This window comes from Anser brachyrhynchus, assembly GCF_964034855.1.
Source record: "Anser brachyrhynchus genome assembly, chromosome: 2".
NCBI lineage: Eukaryota > Metazoa > Chordata > Aves > Anseriformes > Anatidae > Anser > Anser brachyrhynchus.
In genome coordinates, this window is record NC_137695.1 from 83,355,124 (window position 1) to 83,373,758 (window position 18,635).

The 18,635-nt window shown below is 38.1% G+C and overlaps 1 protein-coding gene across 9 annotated transcripts in view; it reads left to right on the forward strand.

Moving 5' to 3' along the window:
* Positions 1-1,825: 1,825 nt before the first annotated feature.
* DNAH5 (dynein axonemal heavy chain 5) overlaps positions 1,826-18,635 on the forward strand; it is a 152,279-nt gene continuing 135,469 nt past the window's right edge. For 7 of the 9 annotated variants that reach the window (XR_013946316.1, XR_013946317.1, XR_013946318.1 and 4 more), the window contains exon 1: positions 1,826-2,936. Coding sequence is in view for 5 of the 9 variants with exons in the window: in XM_080579301.1 (XP_080435427.1) it covers positions 2,784-2,936 (153 nt within the window). In the remaining 4 variants the exon portion in view is untranslated. Of the gene's footprint in view, positions 2,937-2,985; positions 3,519-18,635 lie in introns of those variants that run through there. The other 2 variants (XM_080579306.1, XM_080579303.1) reach the window with 2 other exon arrangements.

An 18,635-nucleotide genomic window follows, 5' to 3' on the forward strand; every position in this document is an offset into this window, starting at 1 on the left:
TAGACAATATCCAGAGGTCCATTCCAGCTTCAACCATTCCATGATTCTGTGTGACAGCAGCACCTTCAGTACCCTTATTGCTATTGGAATCTCAGTGAGGAGACTGTGATAAGATATATTTGTCCTGAGAGTTAAAAAATAATCACATGGAGAATACTAGTGCTAAGGAGGAGTGCATAATACAGAGATGTTTATAATAAGCAAACTGTATGTGGAAGGATAAAATCAAAAAGGAGTGATACAGAATGAGCAAAGGATCTAGTAAACAAATAGTGGGTGGCCTAGGGAAGACAACAATGCCTAGTGCCCTTTTCTTAATAAATAATAAAAAGAGGTATGTATGGATACAGCCAGCATAGGAAAGAATCAGATTAAAGAAATATTGTGAAATACTGATATAATTTAGAGCTACTCAGGAAAACAGGAAATGAAATATACCTTTGAATACTGAGAACAATCTTCCAAACAAGATATCAGTTTTTTTTTTGTTTGTCTTTTTTTTTTTTTTTTTTCGAGTAGTACTCATGATGATGATGTGTAGAGTCTCAGGGACATAAAAATATCAGACACGGTAACTTTCTTTTAGAAATAGGGGAAGAAGAATTCTCATGATTACTACAACAAATCATTACGCTATCATTTCCTAGAGGTTCAGGGGACAAGAAGGGGAAAGAAAATGTACAACATGGATTTTTCACAAAGAATCTGTCTCAGATCAATCCAATTACCTTCCTTGATAGTTCAGCTGCTTGACAGGCATGTATTCACCTAGTGGCAACTAATACATCGAACACATCCGTAATTTGTAGTGAAGTTCCCAACACAAATCTTTTGATATATATATATTATTTATATATTTTTAAAGGAACAAGACAGACGTGATCTAGTTTAATTTACTATGATGGAGGTCAGCAGCTGTTAGAAAGACTGTGTTAAAAGACAAGCCATAAATTATTTTCCAGGAAACTCTGGGAAGGTATCATATGAAAGTCAGTCTTACAGGAGCCTGACTTTCTAGGACATAGCTCATAAGGGAATGGAGAATGTATGTTCGCATGCAGTACCAAGCTGGGAGAGCTAATCCAGATGTGGATCAGAGGATGGGAATGAAACTCAAAATAGTTTTTGTTAAAGAAGCAGAGCATGAAAGAAAAGAAACAGAGCATGAAAGAAAATCTCTGAAATTCAGTAAAGTAATCTGAAGTACTCTAGAAAGGAAAAAAAAAGTAAAAATCAGTAAGCATAAAATGGGAAAAATATGGATACACAAAAGTGTATCAGAAAATGACGTGAGATCTTGCAGCTGTCAATGTGAATATGGAAACAATGCAAAGTTAAAAGAATAGATACTGTGTGGCAGTGTTTTAAAAGGTTATATTTAAACTGTTAGTAGAAAGCTTTTCTTACGTCTCTGTGGCTTCTAAGGACATTCTTCACATGTCACATTTCGGCAACAACACTGACAAACTGGAAAATCATGAAGAATAGAATTTATAAATTCCAAAGAGATGCTGAAATAATTAGCTCTTGGCTGAAACAATTAGCAATTAGCTTCTTTCTAGGAGAAAAAATTGAAGGAGAAAACAACATTTCCCACTGGGAGGAAGTGAGGGGACAGCTGTGTGGGGTTTAGCTGTCTACCAGGGCTAACTCACAACAAATACACTAAATATTATGATTAGGAAGGTTGTATTTTCTGCCAAACCACCAAAGGAAAGGTGATTAAAAGTCCACTTACTACAAAGGAGTAATTTATATTATTTTAAAAAAATATTGAAACAGATAAAATGAGAAACAGGCTATGCTCCCTGGAGGGTGTGGGGGGTGTGTGGGGGTGTAGTCCCTGACTTCTTGAGATTTTTAAGAGCAGGCTGAAATGTCCTGTTAGGGAATGTTTAAGAATTGTTGGGACACTGATGTTAGGAAATGTTTAGGAATTGTTGGGCCAAGACCTGGAGTTTCTGCAGGTCTGCTGCAGCCCTGTGTTATGCACGTTTCCACTGAAAGCTTATCAGGAGCTAATTCCACAAAGAATTTATCATCATTATTATTTTAAATCCAGAATCTGTGCCTTACTCCTAGTTTTTATCGTTCATGTTCCTGTGAATGTATTGACATAGATTCCAGGTGAGCAAAAGCTGCTGATGCCTCAGTGCCAAGTCACACATATTTAGTCTGCCCTTCATGCATATTTAATCTTAGAGAGCTTTTGGTACTTTTGTGTATGTCCTGTAACCGTTTTCTACAGTGTGAGTATCACCCTCACTTCTTTCTCCTGTCAAGAGGTTAAGAGATGGAGATCTCCTTGGTGACACCTTGTTTATGAATACATTTGGGGTTTGGTTTGCGGATCAGTGATTGCTGGATGTGTAACAGGGTGTCAGACAGAGCTTCGTTTTCTGTCAGGTTCTGGGAGCAAGGAGCGCTGCTAACAAGATTCTCTGCTCATTTAAGAGGGCGCCCCGCACTGCGTTATCCAGTTGGCAGAAGGCAGTATTATGTTCACCGGCAGCATCCAAACGTCTTAAATTTCATTGCCATTTTGCCACGGCAGCCTCTGAAGCTTTTATCTGTCGAGTTCTCCTTCCTTTCCTCAGCCTCCTGCCTCCCTCAGCACGGGAGGGCTGCAGAAACACCCAACTTTCGGGAGTCCCCGAAGACAAGCTGCGAGAAGACCAGGATCCTTCAGCGACCCCCCCGCCACCAGGGCTGCCCCCGTCGCCTTTGCAGGGCCCTCTCCTCGCCATGGCAACGGCGGCGGGTCGGGACGGCGGCGCCCGCTGATGGCGGCGCCGCAGGGCCCGCGGCAGGGCCCGGGGGCTTCACCCGCTGCCTCCCGGAGAGACCCCGGCCCGCAGCCCCCCGCAGGGCCCGGGCTCCGCCGCGGGGCTCCCGGCCGGGCCGTGGGCCCCGGGGAGAGCTGCAGGGAGACCCAGGTGGGGGAAGGCTCCGAGGGGCGAAAGCAAGCCGGGGGGAACCAAGGCTCGCCCCGCTGGCGGCGGCCTCCGGGAGGCCGAGGTGGGGAGGGGGGCTTGGTGGCGGCTGGAGGCTTTGTGGGAAGGGTAGTTTTAGGCCGACTCTTCTGTGGTGCCAGGTTTTCTTTTTCCTTCTTTCCCTGTAAGGTTTCTGTGGGGCAAGACGTTGGACGCGGTGCTTAGGGACATGGTTTAGCGGGGGGTGGTGGTGGTAGGGGGATGGTTGGACCAGAGGATCTCGGAGGTCTCCCAACTCTAATGATTCTATGGCTGCATAAAGAGCTCCTCTGCACGTAGGTATTCATTCCCTACAGCTCAGCAGCCACTATCCGTCTGCTTATGTTTCCCGAGGTAGCTGTATGCTTTGATTATGGGGGGTAATGGGAGGTAACATCATCGCCTGTTGCTTTTACGGGAAGCAATTTTTCTCTGCGATGAACTTCACAAACCCTTTCTGTTTATAAACAGAAGACATATAGTTATATTGTTTTCCGTTTTAGTTACGGGGGCAGCTGATTCCAATAGCTCATGATGCGACTCGAGGTAGGGAAATCCCCAGGTGCTCCTTCCAGTACTCCTCGCAGTCCGAGCAGCCGGGGCTGCCCTTGAGGACTGCCATGGAAAGGGTAACGCGGTGTGTGCTGAGCAGGTCTGCTGCTCTCGGCTCCGCTCTGAGTCAAAGCACATGGTTACCTATACAAACCTTTTTTCACGTGTTAATGTTGAACAAAGCTGCCTTTTTTTTTTTTTTTTTGTAAACTGTGTGTTTTGCCTTTGTTTTGGCTGGGCTCTGAATCGACATAAAAGCAAGAAAGATTGCAGTCTTTCGTTATTCATGGAAGTTAACCAGGTTACCTTTTCCTAGACAGGGTGTATAGCAAATAGATCCCAGGGATGGTTGGATTTCATTAGATTCCCTTAATGTTAAAGGGAATATATTTTAAATATTAGATTCACTTAATGTTAAATAAATATACTTTCTTGGAGTAGCTTCCAGGACACATCCAAAAGTCAGTTGAAATTTCTGTACAACTACAAATATAACAAGCTGAGCTATTAAAAAATTAAATCTTTATCATAGCCTGCTTCTTTTTCCTTTTGTTCTCATGGATATATGGCTAAGAGATTAAATAGTTGTTCTTTAGTTTTTACTTTTTTTAGTATATTGTTGGATTATATTTAACACTTAATGTCTCCATGGGCTGGTAGGCTGGAGACTTTTGCTCTTGTGCAGCTTGAAAATCAGCTCTTATTAGCAAGTATGTGTGTCTTGTTTCTCTCCTCTCTCTCTCTCTCTCTTTCTCTCTTTAAAAATTGACTAGGTGATGTAACTTCTTAATTGTAGGATATTTTTGATAATTTAGCAGCCCATGTTTTTTGGTGGATGGAGTGAAGAAAGGTCACAATAAAGGAGGATTCCCTCAACATTTCAGCAATGCAGTTTAACAAGCGAGGACAAGAAAGCAATTGGGTTATTATTTTCCTCAGGGTGACCTCAATGGGATATTTTATTAGATAGACCAACGTAATTGTTACTTATCTTTTTATATGTACCCTAAATTTTCAGATGTTCAGAATCTTTCTTTCCATGTGGGCTTTTCCCACTGCTTCCCCAGTGTGATGTACATATGTAAAATAAAAACTGGGGGTATGTAATGTCTCTCCAGTATCTCTACTTTTCCAGGAAAACAAAATTACGACACTAAGAATTTCTAAATACCAGGTGTGAAATCGTATAAACAGGGAAAAAGGATTTAATGAAATAAAATGAAACAAAGGAGAAAATAAGGGTGAATGTTTAAGCCCATTGAGGGTGTTGGGTTGCCCAGATGGGAAACTAACCTTAATCTTTATTAGTGTTTTTGCCTAGAAACAAACAAAATGCAGAAGGTGCTGTGGATTCAGCTTCTGCTAAGTCACTGAATGCAGGTACACATCTTGCAGCGGTTATTAGCTAGCACGTCGTTCCATGGGAAAAATCCCATATTCATCAGTGTACATCAAAATGAACAGGGGTAGAAAGCTGCATAATTTGTATCTTTCTGAGGAATTATGCAGAGACACAAGGAGAGATGGTTTTAGATGTGGAAACTGGGAAGAAAAACTGTATGGAAGGATGTGAGGAAAAGACTAATTACTGACTTCTTTGCTTATCTCTGTGTTTTCCCAGCAATGATTGGATGTCTTTGATCAGATAAAAAGTATCTACTTGCTAATTGGTGGCAGTAAACCACTGGATATAATTACTGAATATCAAAGCATGCAACAGTATGCAAAAGCTGTTATATTAGAATAAGATGGGTGAAGTAATCTTGACAGTGGTTTAACGATAGATATCCTAGGCTGAGGATTGTAGCACGCTATGAGCAGCAGATTAACGGTGAACCAAAAGGTTAAATACAGACAGTAGCATTTATCATTGCTCATGTCTTCCAGGGTAAAGAAGGTCAGGCCAAATTACAGAAGAGTTCTTAGGGACTCCGTCACAAATTCAAGATAAAAAAACCCACCTCTTAATGTCTGCAAATCTCTACTCATTGTACTAAAAATCTTTTGAGGACAGGCTTGCCATCAATTTTATACTCAATTCATACTCAGATTTGGTTGATAGCTGGAGCTGTCTTTCCTACTTGGCTGAAGAAAGAGGGAAACGCTCTCTGTAAAGACATCAGAGGCATTCAGGACTCCTAGAAAAGCTGAAGATATTGCTAAAGTATTGTCATAGAAATAGTATATTAGTATGTAGTATAAAAATTATTAGAAACTTCAGGTTCCTGAATGAATAAATCCTCTGTGGGTGTTGCATGTTGTTTTGTATCTTCTACTCTATACTGCAGCAGTTTTTATCCTGCTGCTCCCGTGCTCTCCTGGCGTCTTGCACCCATAAACTTGACAGTGCTGTTAAGGCAGGTTGAAAAATATTCTGACTTACGATTTTAGAGTACCTTAAATGATTTTACTTTTCTTAGAACAGTGGAGAAGCTGGTATTTTACGACTGAAGTACGTGACTTGAGACTCTGCATGTTGGATACTTGTTTATAAAAGAAAATATACTGAGTTTTTCCGTAGCACGTGTGAGCACAGCAAATTTAAAGAATGATCAAATTTTGACTACAGGAAAAAGTTTTTTATTAACAGATAATGCTGGGTAGAGGATGGAAGCTACAGATGTTAAGGTATGTTAATGTATAAGCCTGGTGTGCAACCAGGTGCCGGAAGCTGGAGGGGGTAGGATGCAGTTTCTGTTTTGTCACTGTTTGATAACTTATGTACGAAAGACATTGTAAACCTGCAGCTTGGGGGAGATGACACCCATTCTGCCTTTTATGAAGTTAATTTGGCACATTTTAAGACAGGAAAATGAAAAGCATGGAAATCCAAGATTTCGTATGTATGTTTCTGAAGATCACGAGTTTGAAAAAGAAATTATGTTCTGTTCACCAGATTTCTGTATCCTTTAAAAAATGTGTTTTATGTGTGATGAACTGTGTGTTAATAAAAAACAGGTCAAAAAGCACAGAACTCTGCACTGAATCATCACACTTAGTTTTCTATAAATTTTTAGGGTGAGGGACAAAAGACAGAGAAGAAGTTCAGACCCACAAAAATTTATTAGCATGATTTTTAGATGATGGCATATATCGATTTTAGTGGTAAAAATTTTTTATTTTGTTATTATTAATTTTTTTTTTGGGGGGGGGTGGTGGTAAAAAACAAACAATCGAAGGAGAGAGAGAAAAGGGAAAACTTTGCCCAGGGCACCCAGGTGGAGCAGTGATGGGCCCCAGCTATGATTATTACCTCTTTTTCTCTTTCTCTGGAGAGGAAAAAGCCAACCTCCCCTCCCAACAAATAATAATAATAATAATAAAAAAAAAAACAACCAACAAAACAGGTATGAAACAAATGAACAACAGCGATAAAACAGGTATGAATAAAACTTCTGTGTTGGCTGGATGGTATGTTTTTTGTGCCATAACTGCTATTACTAAAACTTATCAAGAGGATATTTTTTAGTTATTAGTCAAATATCTGAGTAGATTTGATTAAATATCCTTAATTGTTTCAATTCTATTTCAGTGAATTCTTATCAAACTTAAGTTGTAGGGAAATTAATAGGTAAAAGTTGCATTAAATGGAATCTCATTTGGTGGTAAACGGAGAACTCCAAATGTACAGATTGCAAAATGAGTAAGACTTTCTTAGTGTACTTAGAACTAAATGTTAATTAAGGAAGTGATAAACTTATTAAATAAATAATAATAATAAAAAAACCCTTTTATTTTTCCCCCCACCTTCCACATTTGGAAATGTATATATCGAAGGACTTAATGTCTCTTAATTGTACACGTATTGAGTAAACTAAAGGAAGGGAGGGGAAACAAGGAAGACATTTTACTTGTAATGCTTTCAAACCAAGCAGAGCTCTTATATGAGTTGCTCATACATCTGAACAAACAGCTCTTGCCGAGCTACTGTGGAAAAGTTGTGAAGCTTCTCTTTTTAGCTGATGTCCACCTTTCCAGAGGTGGACTGGTAGACCTGTCCCAAACTCGGATACTGTGAATGACCCACAGGGCAGCTGGAGGTTTAAATAACCTCCCAGGGACTGGAAAGAAGCACCAAGCTTAGCATAGCTACGGGGCTGTTTTCATGAATGTGTTGCTTCTAATACAGTAATCGCTTTCCTTTTCTGATATAATGGAAATAACTTTTTCTGGAGATCTGTAATGGTATGGGTATGTTGTGAACAGGTTATTTGTGTCCTGATTGCTGCTTAGCTAGCATCTACATCTCCAGCATAAGATGTGAATTTCCTGTGACCCATAGGTCACATGAGTTACTCTTGTGAGCTCAGCACAGCTGTGAGTGGAGTTTTAAAAAGATTTAGATCAATTTAGTTTAGCTGTGTCTGAACAACTGTAATAGCCTTTGATTGCAGTACAGAAGTGTTAAGCATGTGTGGTGAAAAAGCCTGAATTCAGCACAAGTAATCAAAAACATCAAAATGTTAATATTGCTTATTAAAAGGGATGTAAAAATTCCATTGCTGGAATTCATTTACTTGCTTCCGTGCGCATCCAGGTGAGCTTCTAGTGCTGGCAACTAAGTCTAACATTGACTTATGCCATGGAGCAACTTGCTGGGCCAGAACCGAGTAGTCTGATTGTCACTGATAACCAGACAAAGAGGTGAGATTTTTAGTGACAAGGCTGGTAATTCCATGAAAACAAGCTATTCAATAGTTTGTTATTAATACCAAACTACTCACAAGCATCCCAAGTTAGTACAATTAAGCTTTATTTATTGATTTATTATCTTACACGATTTGCATATTAGCAAAAAATCAGACATGAATCTTTAAGGCTTCTGCTGCTGAATTCCCTTCCAGGTAAAATTAATGAAAAGCAGTAGAACAAAATATGAACCACTGTGTCACTGTCTTCATTTAAAAGGGTATCAAAGCAGCTTGTAGAAAGCAATTAACACCTGTGAAAGTATATATTACCACACATAGAGATAAATCACCCATGGTAAATTTGTCCAGCTTTCCACACTAATCTGGCAAATGTACATCAATTATGTCTTGATAGGCTGCATCAGTAAAGGAGGGTATTATCCTCCCAGATTTAAAGGCAACAATCTGAAAGTTAGTTCTATTTATCATGTGTATATTGCTAATCTGTTCAAATATATAAATATATTTATCTTTATAGTCATAACTAGCAAAAAAGTTGCATTTTTTTTTTACCAAATCTGTATTTCCTTGTTTAATTTACCTAAAATTGAGATGTTTTAGCTTCAGAAGCTTGTCTCCAGGAATCCCCAAATGTTTGTTAGACTTGGTGCTGCCTTAATGAAAGAGAGAAATGATTACAAGTGATCCAGTGGTTAAGTCCTGGAGACCCTTTCTCATACTCTCAGTGCTACAAAAGGTGGCTGTTTTAGACTGTAAGATGTTTATAAAGTTGTTGAGCAGAGATGTGATCCAAAACAAAGACGTTGTTTAGCTCTTGGCTGTAGAGATGACGTGTGATTTCTGTGGATAGGTCTTGAAAATGAAAAAGTAAAAGCAACATTTCTGTAAGGCACAATTGTTCAGGCTGATCTGGCCTGTTTACAGCCTGCCTGAGGGAATGTTATCTCCAAACATGAAGCAAATAGGATAGAAATGCCACTTGACTTAATGCTACGTGCTACACAGAAAATTAGCAATTCTTTGCAATAAAAATCATGAGTATTTTCTTTTCTTGAAACTAAATACTTCTTTTAATATACCGAAATTCTGCAGGTGGCGGAAAGGGAATGTTTTATGGCTTTCTAGAAAATATACACCAACAGCATCTGTTAGCATTGAATTGTTGACCCCACATGGCATGAGACAAAACATTCTTTGGAAATAAAGTATTACATCTTCTGGTGTTGTGCTGATTGAGAAGCTGAGGTTTTAACTCTAGAAAGGATAAGAATGTACTTAGTACTTTATGATACCATACTAACTGTCTGCAGGATAACTTGCATATCATACAGTGAGAAAGTCAATTCTTACAGAGAAATGGTGGTAAACAGCACATCTAAAGGAGGTTCCTGCAGAATGAAAACATGCTTAAATTGGATTAGGAATAGAGACATATTTCAGCCGCTGTATAATGTAGCAATCCTTCCTTCCCATTGTCAACCTGGTAAATGCGTTACTGTCAGGGAGAAGGATGAAGAAGCTAGCATTAACAAATGTACGTGGAGCAGAGTTCTTGATGGAGTACAGTTCTAATCTGCATAAATCTAGATAGCCATGACATACAGGAAACGAGACCTGAAGGAAAAGCTTTTAAAAGAATTGAATGCTTGCAAGTCAATAGTATAACTCAAGAACTATGAAAAGCAACATCAGCCTAAAGGAATTTTGATAATACAGTTTTGGCTGATGCTGATAGAATCATAGAGTCATAGAATATCCCGAGTTGGAAGGGACCCACAAGGATCATTGAGTCCAACTCCTGGCACCACACAGGTCTACCCAGAAATTCAGACCATATGACTAAGAGCACAGTCCAAATGCTTCTTAAACTCCGACAGGCTTGGTGCCATGACTACATCCCTGGGGAGCCTGTTCCAGTGCACGACAATCATCTCGGTGAAGAACCTAAGATACTTGCTTAGTATTCAACTTGGAAGATAGTGAGCATGTCTACTAGGAATTTTTTTTTGGAAACTTAAAACTCAAGTTTAGTTTTAGCTGTGGGTGACCATCATTCTAGTACAGTAGTTCCCAACATAAATTTTGTCATCATGGACCAACTAGTGTAGTATTTGCTGCTGTATAGATTACTGATAGGTTCATTCAGCATTAAAGTGTTGTTCTTGTTGCGGAACTCTTATTACAGTAGTTAAAATAAACCTAACTTTCATACCTTCTTCAAGGAATCCTCAAGGACTGTAGGGTAGTTGCATACCCTTAGAGCTTGATGTGAAGGCTATGGTGACTCTACTGAGACCTCTTGATGAACACAGGAATTCAGTGTTTGGGTTTCAACTCTGTTGTTCCCCCTTAGACATGTTGGATAGTCATAAGTTTGCATATTAATGTTACATGTAGACTTGTGAACATAGAACAAAGAGAATCTTTATAACCAATTAAAAACTATCTTAAATTCCTCCTGACTTGGAAATACTTGCCTTGACTTTTGGAGGCTTTGCTGTTTTAATAGTAAAGATATATTTTCAATATAAAAATGCTGAATGAATGGATGGCTGTAATGCGGAACATGCAGTCTGATGAGAGATGATATATCACGCTTACTACTGGTGTGTCTGTAGCGAGCTATGTAGGCAGATTGCTCCTTGCTCCATCAAGAGAGATAAGCAAGCTGCAGTAAAGTATTTGTGAAAGCTCTGTATCTAATGCAAATGGCCAAAGTCTGGGGACTTGAGTAGCAAATAAAAACACTCAAGATGCTATAGAATGTATATGTGAAAATGCAGACTTTTTAAAGCTAGCAAATTACCAGAGATTAATTTATTAAAAGTGCTATTCTGTTGACTTTGAAATCCAGATGAATGGATGCATCTTCCCTTTGTCTACAAAGGAGAAACCTTGCAGGACAATGAAGACAGGAATTGTGTTCTCCACACTCCCCGTATTATCTGTTCCAGGGCTCGTGACCTTTGTTGTGACTGCTGACAAGTTTCAAAGAAATAGTGATCTATCTTGGGTATTGCCATGTTGCAGAATTTTGATTTAGCAGCTTCTAGTAGCTGTATAGATAGCAAACAGTAAGGCAGAGTCAGGTGCTTTGTTGTTTCAATAATGTTTTCTTTTTTTCCTCCTCTGGAGATAGTTACTGCTAAAATAACAAGGTGACTCAGTGAGGTAGTAAAATAACATGTGAAGGACTTGGAATCCTGTATGGGTTGAACAGACTATTTAATCCCAGTTGTGGAAAGGAAAAACAACCCAAACCTGTTATAAAAACCACACATTTGATGGCTGTCTGACACACTTCCAGTGTTGCTCTTTGAATCTGGTGTTCTGGTAATGCTAGTTATTCATCTGTGTAGGCGTAATTGCTTGTATGAAAAACATACATAATTTTAGGCCTTTTGAGAAACAGAAAAGGGAATCCCTTTCTTAGGAGTCAACAAGAACGCTGACTGCATTTTTCCTGCAAAGTATGCATAGTGATCTGTAGGAATTGTAGATTTGCTCAGTGTGAATTCAGGCTGGTGGGAGAACCTTTGAAGTTCTGGGTAGAATATCTGCAGTACAGCATATTAAAACTGTAAGAGTTAGGATTTTTCCCCTTGGAAAGGGGACCTAACTGCAGTTTGATAAAAACTCCAAAACATTCTATAGGCAACTGGAAAGGAGGTCAAACATTAAGTATTATTATAACTTAGATCTCACAGGGATTTGACAGTATTCAAATCAATTTATGTTATAACTAATATTTCTCTATCAATATGTCTCTATTATATGCCCACAGGTGGCTTGGTCATTACATTATAAAGGAAGTGGTAATAATACTAAGCAAAAGCAAGATTCTGTATGCAACTAGAGCTAAAAATCAGGCTAAACTTCAGGATTTACTCAGTGTGGGTTAATCGGTTAATATGCAGTCTGACCCCAGGAGAGATTCCCTTTTGGTAGTATGGAAGGAAAAAAAAGACATTTAGCCTGCCCTGCTGGCAGTGGTTCTAAGCTGAACTATGCCTAATACACCAGTGAAATCTTCTAAGAACTGGTCTTTGAACTTCTGAGGTATATATTATCACCAGTTAACGAAATACGGAGTTGCATGAGCGTGAATCTCTTGAGTTTAGAATTGACTTTTCAAATGCATGACTTAATACTATAGCAGTTCTGATTTAATTATAAAAATGCTCAATTCAAAACATGCTGCCAAGTTAATGAGTAAGAACACCCTACCTTAGCTTCCTGTTGGGGCCTGCAGGGAAGAAAAACAACTTTATTTCAAAGGTTAAGTGAGCAACAAGTTAATTAGTCCATGAACTGTTATTACAGTGATGATTTATTTGCCATGCAACAGCTTGAAAAGTGAATCTTTTAATTGTTTAATGCTAAGCAACAGCTACTGAATACTATCATTTTTACTTTCACTGCAGATGGTATCACAGTGTTGTCTCTGTATAGGAAGCTGTGAGCTATTTATACATATAAATATATGTATATATTTAATAGATATGGGTGTATATAAGTGTGTAAATATGTGTATACACACACATAGACGACTTCTGTTTGTTAGAGATTCTTCTGACTTTGACCAAAATCTTCCTGAATCTCCTTTTTTTTTTCTTTTTTGACATAGACTCCTAAGAACTTTTGCTGTGATTGAGGTGAAATGGTGCGTGCTTATAAGAGGAAAGTAGATACCACTGCATTTATATTTGAAAGGTGATCTATGGTAGCTTGAAAGGTCTTTGGGACTGAATTGTTAATTGATAGATGTTACCTTCAAGGGAAGTAATCCTTAAGAACTCTTCTAAAAAAGCCAAGTAAAAGTTTTGGATCTTCTTCCATAAAAGAGACTGTGGATTTGGCTGCCCATTTTATGCTGGAGGCCTGCATTTCCACTTCAGAAATGTGGGAATGAGAGAATGAGGACCCCAGAGCTCTTTTTCGCCTGAGGAAGTAGCGTGAAGAAGAGAAGAGAAAGAAATGCCTTCTCATGAAATGCTAAACAAGCAGCGAACCTTATGTGATAGGCTGCTCCATCCATACAAACGTAAGGAAGAGATGCAAGATTTGGGGTGAGTTCTGGACCTCTGTTGAATGCACGCTTAACTGGTGCTCACAAGGAAAGGAAATCCAGACAAGCTAGGCAGGCTGGAGAACTTCAGTATGAAGTTTTACACTGAGACTGAGACTGTCTTGATTTCATGACTTTTCTAGCCCCATGATGATTTTGGTGGAAATGTTGTCCAGTGTTTGCCTTTTGCTATCAATAGAATCTCTCTCTGCCACTGCTGCTTTTCGTGTACATTATTTATGGGATATTGTGTAACTCTTCTATTGCAGGAGCTGTTTATATTGAAGTGTGAGCAAGTCTCTTCTAAATCTTATCTAAATCTATTTTGTTCTATCCTTCACTGAAAACCATTTTATTCTGGAGCTAGAGGTAACAGGAAAGCAATAGTTAGGTCTGGTGTGGAACTGGAAACCAAATCTAATGATCAGTAATACAATGCAAGGTAATGGTTGCTCAGGCAGCTTAATTTGTCATACTTTTATTTGATATGCTTGTGTCTAAGACATGGCAGCTTAAATCGTTCTTTCCTTGAGACACAGGTGACTGTTGGCAGTCCTGTAACAAATTCTGTGGTCATTGCTGTAAAACTTGTTTCTGAACAGAAGCGGATATATGCAGATGGCACAAGACACAGGAATACCCTTATGCTTTATTTTCTTGGACAAGCAAGGTTTCACCTTGAAGATGGCCTAACATTCATCTCAGTGCTACGGCACATATAGGATATTCTCAAACCACATAAGATTTCAGCCTTCTGTGAAAAGAAGAATATATGTTCAGCTATGCTAGACTAATCATTCTGGACCCTACTATCCTAATATCCCCCTGTTTCATAACTTGTCATCTTCTCAGAAAAACAGATAGCTAAAATAACTCCACTACAGCATCGCATGCAGTGAGATGGATCCATAAATGATTAAATGTAGTCAGCTTTTCAGTTTCAGCTGTCTTGGGGTAGGATCTCATCAAATGATTCTTCTGGCAGTAGCAGTCGGGTTTTGAGTGCTTGAATTACTGAAAATTGTACTTGCTGTTGATCTAAGTTTCTGCATCTCAAATGCACAAGGTGCTGCTTAGTGTTTAAAAAGGAAAATACGGAGACTACTAGGGTAAAAATAGTGCTGGCTTACTAAAAGAAACTTTCATTTTTTTCTGTATTTAAACTACTGGGGAGAATTTATCAAAGCTAAACTCTTTCAAACTGCAGCTCCACCCACCTTGTGAAACTGAGCAGGAAAAAACCCTGTCCAAACCCAAACCAACTCAAAACTCAAAGTTCTTTTCTTTGGTATCTAGTAAGCAGTGAGTATTCACAGCTTCCTTTTTGGCACAGTTGAACAAAGCTAGAACTGGAAAGACAAAGAGTAAAGTGCAACCTTAATCCTGAGTTGACAGATGGGGTCTGGTTTTCCATTCATGTGATGTCATACCTGTAACTGAGCCCTTATCTAGGATGATAATTACTTTCTTTAAGTAAAGAGTACTTTACTTAAGTAAAGTAAAGTACTTTAAGTACTTTACTTAAAATAAAGTACTTAAGTATTTTTAAATTTTTAAATTTTATTTTTAAATTAAAATCTTAAAGTACTTTAAGTATTATTAAGTACTTTCTCTGTCTTAGCCTGTTATTTAGAAAGGTAGAAACAGACTTCATGGTAGTGATGACCAGAGACATTCACTTTACATATGAAATCAGGATTATTCTTTTTGTGTTTATCTACAACGAATTTTCATCTGCCACTTTCACAAATAGTTGTTCAGTCTTGGAAGGTTCTGTAATTCTTGTGGTCATCCTTATTACCTTGAATAACTTGGTTTCATCATGAGGCTTTGTCACTGTCACAGCTTTTGCCTTTTCCACCCAAATATGTTGAACAGCGCAGATGCCTGGAGAGCTCCACTGGTGACCTGCTGTTTCTGTAATGACTCAGTGTTCATTTTATTCCTGTCCTTTCCTTCCCACTATTTAGTTGAATTCTTTTTTTTGCTGAAGGGTCATTTCCCTTATGCTTTTCTTAAAAGCATTTGACAATGGATCTTTCTGAAAGCTTTTTGCAAATCCAGGTCATTTAGATCAATCTTCTTTACACAAATTCTTATTAACCCCTTTAGTGAACCTCAGCAGATCCTGATGAGTGTTTCTCTCTTTTGCAAAAACCTTGTTGACTTTTCCTTGGGAAAACTTCTTGGGAAATTAATTTAATTACCTGGTCCTTAATTCTCTTCTTCATTATAATTTCTGCCATTTTACCTCGTCTGTCTTTCTCATCTTTTTTTTTCTCATTCAGCTTTGCGACCCTGAACATGTACATTTTATAAGCCAGTGTCTAGTCCTCTTGATATTGATGCAAATTGCATGTCACTTTAAGTAGTTCTGCTCTTTCGGATTTGCTTTCCTTTAGAATTTTTGGGTGACTAAATATCTAAATCATTACTTACCATTGATTTTTTTCATTTTCTTTCTTTCTTTGTCTCTTTCTTTCTTTATCAGCTTATATCATTGTCTAGCCACAAAGTGTTACTATTTAAGTGGGAGTGTGGGTGGTTCCTATGAAGGAAATATTGAACTCTTCTGCATCAAAAATGTATATAAACCTAGTAATCTTATATTGCCTTCCGGCAATACTTTGTATTTATTTTTTATCCACTCCTGTTGAAGCAAATTTGAAGAATTAAGTCAGGATCCAAGTCAAAGTTCAGGTTTCTGTATCTATTATTAGCTGTTGTATTCATTGCATATCACATTGCTTCACCTTGCCTCATTGCATTTTCCTTTAAGTTTCCAGACTTTAATTCACCTGGATTTTCTCTATATCAGTGTTACTCCAGCTTTTTGGAGGATGCCTTCGTGCTTTTACTTTATCATTTATCTGTGTTGGCTTGCTAATGGTTCCTCAAGTGTTTCTGGTAGAAGCTGTGCAGTTGCTCTGCATTTCCAGTGTTCTTAAATAGTTTGCCGGCTGTCTACAAACATTTTATTCTTTTGACTGCTTCTCTTTACCTTCTTTTTTTTTCAGCGGTTCCTCATTTTGAAGTAGCATGATGGTATTTCCCTAGTGTATGTGGAGACCCCCTGAGGTTTCCTGCTGATACTGTTCCCTGCCACAGGCTTGTCTGTGATCACTACTAGCATGTCACAGTCAATAATTCCTTCCTAATCAACCTGTCACCAACATCCTACGCTATGTCTATTTTATTTGTGACTACTGAAACTTCACTCTGTTAGGCTCTGGTTGGTTGCCTTGTTAAATTGTTTGAACACTGAGCTCTTTTACACTGGTGTAGGCTTTTTCATCTTTCCTGTATCACAAATAGCTAGATGTATGGTGCAATGTGCCAGTGATACCTTCCTTATACCGAGTTTCTAGTGCTATTCTAGCGATGTCTCCATTCAGAGACCACATTCCAGTTTTCCCCAGCATTTTTATAGGACTTCTTGAGCTTAGGTGTAAACAGGTATGCATTTGTTTTGGTTTCCTGTTTGGTTTTCTATTTCCTTCCACCTGTTCAAAAGGACAATACCTTTTCCAGCCTTTTGCTATGATTTCCAGTGTGACAGGTGGCAGCCTCTGCTCTATCATGTGCCTTGAAGATGTAGGGTTTCTGGCACTTAATTCAAGCAGATGTGTTTGAAACCATGTGCTCTTTAATGCCTGCTAGCTTTTCCTCAGGCTGGGTTTAAAAACAACCCCCGATCTTCTTTTTCAAGGGTAAGAGCTATAGATTTTCCTTAACTTGTTTCTTCGACAAGCACTCCCTTCGTTTCAGCTGTTTCCCCATCTTCCAATGAATCTGGACTTTGTTTCTCTCCCAGTCTTAACTTACATGTTGAGAATTTATCACTCTCTTTAGTCTGCACTGCATGGGATACTGTGAGCACCTGAGCAGTGCTGGGGACACTTGAAGAACATGAGGCAGAGTATTTTTGCCTTTGATCCATACCTTACTCTGACTGAAAATAATGGGCACAATGTCCAAATAACTGGTAATAGAAAAGGGCAGAGAAGGTGTCAGATTCTGTAGCTCATTAAAATGGAAAATAAATTACTTGCATGGTTATTTGAACTAAAATTTTCTGTCCCCAGAATGCTGTCTCTTAATTTGTAACTTTTAAAATTATTTTTTTACTTTTATATTTTTAATTAATCATTTAATATATTTATATAATAGTATATACAATATAATATATATATAATATATCTAATATAATAAAAACAATATAATTAATAAATAAGACCCAAACATCCTATCTTGGTAAACAGAAGGTTAATTAATTTATTTTGCATATTGATATCTGTCTATTTATATATTCAGTATTTGTGCTATCTTTTTATTTTTATTTTTAATTTTTATTTTTATTTTCCTAGCAGAGCATGAAATAGGCAAGCAGAGCCTGGAGAACTAATGTTTTGCATAAAGCAGAGCAGAGAATTACACTAGGATGTGCTACATGGTAGTTAAATTCTTTAAGCAGTGCCATCTTTCACCATAAAAGGCCTGTTGGGCAGCAAGATGACATTATTTACAGCTTAAAACCTTAGTCATATCTTTTTCCTCATCAAACAAGAAGGTTCAAGGGATTTCTAACTTAGGAGAAATTGTATCTTTCAGCTATGATAGGCTGAACGCAAAGCAGTTAAAAAAAAATCCCTGCCTCGGTTAAAGTTATTAAAACCTCAGTGTTATTTGATTTTCGAAAGCAGTTCAGGTACCATAAGAAAGTTCACCTTTACTTTTGATTGTTTTCATTGTAGTTATATTAAAATAATTCATCAGAGGATGATGAGCTTTTCTTTAAGTTCCACTTTCATTCAGGGTAGATTTTCATCTCTGATTTGTAAGGGGCAACTCCGTTTGTATTTCAATCGCCAAATACTGTCATCGTGGCCGTATCTGTGGTCTTGTGAAAGAACAGCATAAAAGCAATGTACACAAGGCTTTCAACCACTAGATGGCAGCTAACTACTACCTGTAATTACCCATAAGGAAAGAAACTCCTTGGAGCTCCGCAGTACGGCACCATCCAAAAATTCTTGACATAGTGAAATGAACTTGCATAAATTATCAAATAATATGACAACTAAATGTTTTCATCTGAAAACTTTTTTTACTAATTCAATTGATTCTTCACTTCCTGGTTTTACTGACCTGTATAGTGTTGATTTACCCCAAACAGAGATTTTGTAGAGTGTTGAACGTAGTCATGGCTATCCAGAGATACGTGGCATATTAAAATTATTCTGAGAATGTTGAGTTACAATACAAGATTGTATATCCACCTTAATGTATATATTGCATTACTAAAAAACCAATGTGGCTTCACCATGGATCTTACCTCCTAAAACATCTAGGGGGAAAATGCATTTTTTAAATTAAAGGCCTGGTTGGGGA